Source organism: Channa argus, chromosome 5, assembly GCF_033026475.1.
Source record: "Channa argus isolate prfri chromosome 5, Channa argus male v1.0, whole genome shotgun sequence".
In the NCBI taxonomy this organism is placed as follows: domain Eukaryota; kingdom Metazoa; phylum Chordata; class Actinopteri; order Anabantiformes; family Channidae; genus Channa; species Channa argus.
Window position 1 is genome coordinate 28,659,876 of NC_090201.1, and position 6,173 is coordinate 28,666,048.

At 47.4% G+C, this 6,173-nt stretch overlaps 1 protein-coding gene across 1 annotated transcript; it reads left to right on the top strand.

The window, feature by feature from the left end:
* Window positions 1-1,284: 1,284 nt before the first annotated feature.
* Window positions 1,285-4,842, top strand: rbm15b (RNA binding motif protein 15B). The gene has a single exon (XM_067505080.1). The coding sequence runs from the start codon at window positions 1,549-1,551 to the stop codon at window positions 4,072-4,074; it is 2,526 nt and encodes an 841-aa protein (XP_067361181.1). The 5' UTR covers window positions 1,285-1,548; the 3' UTR covers window positions 4,075-4,842.
* The last annotated feature ends 1,331 nt before the right edge of the window (window positions 4,843-6,173 follow it).

A 6,173-nucleotide genomic window follows, 5' to 3' on the forward strand; every position in this document is an offset into this window, starting at 1 on the left:
GGTCCAGGAACAATAACACAGGCCCAGATTCAGAAAGCAAAAACACTCTCTAGTCCCATTTCTGAGGTCATGGACGCAAATGAGCTCCATTGCACCATGTACCACCCAAGGACCAGATTTAAATGATGAGAAACGGTTCCTTAAAGAAAAACAAACCATACTCACAATTAAACACCTTTATTGGAATGACAAAGGTGCACGTGCTGTCAGTTGCCAGCTGACCCCGCACATAGGACAACTCTATAGATCTTATGGAGAACCACATGTATCATTATCAAAACCAAAAGAAATGAAATGGGTAGATCTAGGTGCAATTGTAACGGCATGTGAACAAACAAGCGTCTGGGCCCCACAAAAGGTGAAGCAACATAAAGTAAGAAACCGAAGGCATATTCCAGCTCACTGAATTGAATAACGCATGCAAAACCCACAGTGCATTTACGAGGCCAGATAAAGAAACTAATTTGACCTGTGCTGACTCTCACTGAAGAGCAGGAAAACTGCTTGAGTGAAATACCAACATCTTTATGGTTGCAGGGCACTGCAGCTGTGGGACTTGTAAAAGGGGTAGAACCTGTACAGATAACGCCAAATCATCTTTTCGTCCCCATCAGAGGCAATATCCATTAAAACCAGAAGCAGAAGCTGGAATAGAGCCAATAATGAAGAATTTGCTAACAAACTGGAGTAATAATAGTGTCCAGATTCACCTTGTAACAGCCCCTTGTTTCCAAGTGGTTTAGGACCCACTTCATTGATGGCGTGGTAAAATAGAAGGGCCCTAGACATGTTGCTGGCTGAGAAGGGAGGGGGTGTGTAAAATGTTTGGAACGTTTTGTTGTACCTTTAGGCCAAATAACACCACTCCTGATGGTAGTATCACCATAGCATAGAGGGTCTTACTGCTCTTTCTGAAGAGCACTGACATGACAGGAATAGCTGGGAATCAAACCACCAACCATGCAATTGGTGGATGACCGCTCTACTTTCTGATACATAGTCACCCAGAATATAACGTGTTCATACATATGGTGTGAACACACTAGGCCTATAAGGAGTGTGGAAAAATATTTTTATTACACAATACAGTTTTACTAGTTTGGTGTTAATTCTTATGCATTATATAAAATTGTAATTTTATTTTAAGTTAATATCGCAAATTAAGCTACAAGGTAGATAGAGTAAAGAATTTGAAGGGGTCCTTGTTTTTCCCTACCACCTTCCTAAATGTCCTAATCCTAAAGCGTGTCGCGTCATAACGGCCGACGGAGTTGCGTCACCAGATTCCCCGCCCCCAAAGGGAAAGCGCACATTCCTATTGTCCAAGATGGCGACGTTGGTGCAGCTCCTCTGATGCTGACATGTTTTTAAACGAGTTTTTCCTTTTGTTTCGGTGTTTATGCAAAAATCCCCCGGTTCGAGTGCGACCGTTAATCTTTCGGAACTGCCGGCTGCCACGTTATTTTTGCTAACACCACAGGAATTCGTTCCCCGGGTCGAATTCCCGTTGAAGGCATCGAAAAGTTTGAGCTCCATCATCCTTAGAAAATGAAGAGGCAGGCCGGGAGAGAGACGAGTCCGTCCAGGGCCATCGCCAAACGGATACGGGAGAGGGAGCGAGATAGTGCGCGGAGAGAGGAGCTGCCGCCGCCGCCGCCGCTGGCTCTGCTGCTGGCGGAGACCCGGGGATATCACCGCCGGAGCCGAAGCAGGGAGCGAGAGAAGCCGCGGCTGAGGGAGGAGCGGACGGCCGCCTTGGAGCTCCACCACCGACACGAGCTCAGCCTCCTCGGTCGCCCGCCGCTTCGGACCACGGCGGCGGAGCTTCCCGCCGCAAGGCCGGGCACTCTGGAGTACAAAACGCTGCTTATCAGCAACCTCGGCTCGCAGGTCTCGGACGAGGATGTGGAGGACGCTCTGTTTCATGAATTTAAAAAGTTCGGGGACGTCAGCGTGAAGCTGTCGCACACGCCAGAACTGGGCCGAATCGCCTACGTGAATTTTCGGCACCCGGAGGACGCCAAAGAGGCACGGCACGCCAAATCCTCCAGGTTAGTTCTGGGCGAGCGTCAGCTTAAAGTTGAACCCATGTACGTTAGGAGGCGGAGCGTGACACCGCCAGACGTCAATTATTTACCTCTGCACGCACCGTACCCCTACAGACAGCGCTCCCTCTCTCCTCCGGGGCCCGGTGTGAGCAACGTTAGAGCCAGGCATTATGCCTTGGAGACCCTGGGTCTGAGCAGGGACAGGGAAAGACTTTTGGATTATTATGGTATGCTGGATGACAGGGGCCGACCCTACGGCTTCCCCCCAATGCCAGTAGTGGAGGATCTAAAACCTGAGGATGACCAGAGGGCGACCAGTAACCTGTTCATTGGGAATTTGGATGGTAATGTTACAGAAGCTGAACTAAGGAGGGGTTTCGACAAGTATGGCATTATTGAGGATGTTGTGATTAAGCGCCCAGCGCGTGGACAAGGTGGAGCATATGCTTTTGTGAAGTTTCAGAACCTAGATATGGCTCACTGGGCCAAAGTGGCCATGCAGGGACGGCTGATCGGTGGCAACCCAATAAAGATTGGCTATGGCAAAGCTAACCCCACCACCCGGCTCTGGGTGGGCGGCCTTGGTCCTGGCAACTCTCTTGCTGCTCTTGCTCGGGAGTTCGACCGCTTTGGAAGCATCAGGAATATCGACTATGTTAAGGGGGACAGTTTTGCTTACATTCAGTATGAGAGCTTGGATGCTGCGCAGGCAGCCTGCACTCAGATGAGGGGCTTTCCTTTAGGTGGCCCTGAGCGTCGCCTGAGGGTGGACTTTGCTAAAGTTGAGGAGAGCCCTTCTCGTCCATTTCCCGCTGGTTACCAGCCCCCTGTTGCCCTCCCTTCACATTTTGAACTCCTTGGGGAGGCCTACAGTCGCCATCGCAGCCTGGAGCGTGAAGTGAGGGGAGCCAGGGACCGCTCATCTCCTCCCTCCCACAGCCTCCTCTCCCAGAGGGAGAGAGAGAGGTCTGTCCTGGAGAGAGACTACCCCACCAGCCCCACCCGTAGTCTGGAGAGGAGAGCGGGAGGGGTGGAGGCATTTGGGAGGAGTGGGAGGGGAGCGAGGAGCCGCAGTAGGAGCAGGGAGCGGTGGCTGAAGGAGAGGGAGGAGAGGAGGAACAGGAGGAGGAGCAGGAGTCTGTCCACTGACCGGCAGACGGAGGAGAGGGAGAAGGAGAGGGAGAAGGAGAGGGGGAGGTCCAGAGTTCGAGGCCCAGGAGGGGCTGTGTCTCCTGATGCAAGCCCGGACCGAGCGCGGGTCAGAGCCCCAGACTCGACAACAGAGCCCAGAGACCACTCCCCTGACAGCGGCGGAGCGGGGCGTCACTCCTCCACCACCAATGAAGAAGACCCACCATCTGGCCGATACCACGGCAAGCGGTCTTCCAGCGAGCATCTCAACAACCACCACCACCGACACAGCGAAATCATCGCTGCCAGCTCTCCCACCCCCCACACCGACACGCACACCTCCTCTTCTCCGAGCACGCTGTCGGAGTTCGCCCAGGCCTCTCTCTCCAAAATGTGGCACGGCTTCTTCGCTCTGAAGAATAGCAGCTTCCCCACAGACCTGTACCTGCTGGAGGGGGGGTCCTCCTTCTTCCACACGGTAATGAAAGACAGCCTGAAACTGCAGAGCCAGAACCAACCCAGCCAGCTGAAGATCGCCCAGCGACTCCGCATGGACCAGACCCGGCTCGACGAGGTCTCTCGTCGCATTAAGCTCGGGCGGCCCGACGGGTTCGCCATCCTGCTGGCTCTCCAGGGCCCCGTCGACCGCCAGGCCCCCGCCCCTGAGCTGGGACTGCAGGTACGCTTGCTTCGCCACCTTGTGACCTACCTGCGGAATAAAGAAGCAGCCGGAGTAGTGAGCTTGGCTGCTGCAAAGGAGGGGGGGCCAGGGGCAATGCTGTACGCCTTTCCCCCTGGAGAGTTCTCTCAGCAGTACCTGCAGGCTGCCAAAAGGACTGTGGGTAATCTGGAGGAGGAGCACATGGTTATTGTGATCGTTAATGACACTAATTGACTATTACACTGAAGAGTCCACATGTGTACAGACACTTGCAGGTGTGAACGCACACGAGTGAGCTGAGAGCCCTTTTTAGAAAATTGCATTTTATTGTTTTTAGTCAGTGTCTTATAGATGAAACACAGCAGACAACACTACATCGCTTCCTCTCTCTCCTTTCTTTACTTTATATGTTCCTCTCTCTCTCTTACGCTCATTTGTTCATCACATTCACAGGCAGATTTCTCCAGAAAGAAAAACACTCAACAGTGAGAAGCGTAAACCTGCAGAGAAAGACGCTAAGCTGTAACATAACACACTAAATCTGAGGAGATTCGTATGCTTGTTCACTTTATTGGTCTTGTTCCTTGTACCTAAATTTATTTAGTTCTTTATATCCAGTATAAGTGGGACTGAGTTTTATACTAAGGGATCGTACTAAAAGCTGAAAGTGATGCCAGCTCAGGTGACTCCAGTGTGAGACGGAAACCAGTGACTTTTATACTTTTAAAGTAGTTAGTGTTTTTATCAGTTGAACCATTCCAGTTCTCTCACTTTGAACGGTGTGAGTGTGTTTGGTCTGTCGTTGCATGCAGGAATACGAAAAAAGTTATATTTTGTTTGTTTAAAAGTGTGTTCTTCCCGAACAGCACGTTGTGTTTCAGCCTGCTGGAGATACATGTTTAGCTGTTTTACTGGTGCAAGATCATGTGACTGGTTCAGATTTCATCCTGTGTACCAACTTCTATTCAATTTCAATACATGAATCCATCCATCTGTTATCCACCCATGCTTCTTTTTCTTTTCACCCGCCTTCATGTCAGCTTCTACACATCTGTGAACATAATTCAGACGCAGTTTTAGCAAAATGAAACTCCTGAGAAATGAATTAATACAGAAATATACAAAGATTTCTTGTAATTTTAAAGAAAATATGTCCAAAATAGTTTTTAACAATAATCTTTGGGGATTGATGTGGCTAAACGTGTCTTCTTCTTTTTAAATTTTTGGTTTAAAAAAGGTGTTGAGTAAATGTTTGTGTCAAGACCAAACACTGATCTCAACCACTTGCACCAGATGATGACTAAATACATATTAGATGCTAGACAATTTAAATAAAAAGTGGACATTTTTCTCTGCACCCAAGATGCTGAGCATAGACTTTATTTCATGAAAATGAGTGTTGTCATCGTGTATAAGTGTAGATGTTCACCAGCTATTCACCTGCACTAAAAAAACAAAAACTCATGACTCGTTTACAACAACCAGTTAAAAATTAGTTTATTTTATTTAGGCTGCAACTAATGCTTCAGTGTCACATAACACAATGTAATGCCTTAAAAGTTCTTGCTTTGTCCCCAAACATATTCAGTTTATAACCGTGGGTGACAAAGAAAAGTGTCAAATCCTCACGTATGAAGAGGAACAATTTTGCTTCAAAGGAAAAGAAATACTAAAATGGTGAATTGGTGATTAAAGTGAATCTCATTTATTTATTCCAGAGGTGGTAGAAACACACAAATTTAATACTCAGGTACAAATGCAGGTACTAGTCTAAAACAATTCTATGACAAATAGAAATAACACTTCCAATTCTTTACTCAAGTTGAAATAAATGCTTTATAGTTATTTAAAGTACAAAGGTACAAGTACTCCACTAAGAACATGTATGTATATGTAAAAACTATTGAATTTGATGCTAGATTTGTTCCACAGAGGTAAAAAATATGTCAAAGACACATCTGTAGTAATGGACCAAATTCCGTGTTACTATAGACAAAAAACACCATTTACAAAAACCAAAAAAGGTTGTTTAGAGCTTAAGGTGTCACGGTGTTTGTGGTTTGGTCGTTTCATATTCATCAGTGATGCTGATTAGGAAATACGAGAACCTGTCAGTCTGAAGATGAGGTGTGTTAAAGTGAAAATGACTTGCAGAAAGAGCTGAAACAACAGAAATGTATAGATTTGTGTTCAGAATCTGAATGTGCACAATTCAGGTAAAGTTCCAACCAATGATAATGTACTTTACGAATCAATGTGATTGTTGTCCTGTTTGTTCACAAGTCTTTGTAAATGAAGGCAAAAGCTCCAAACTAACACACCAGGAATCATTG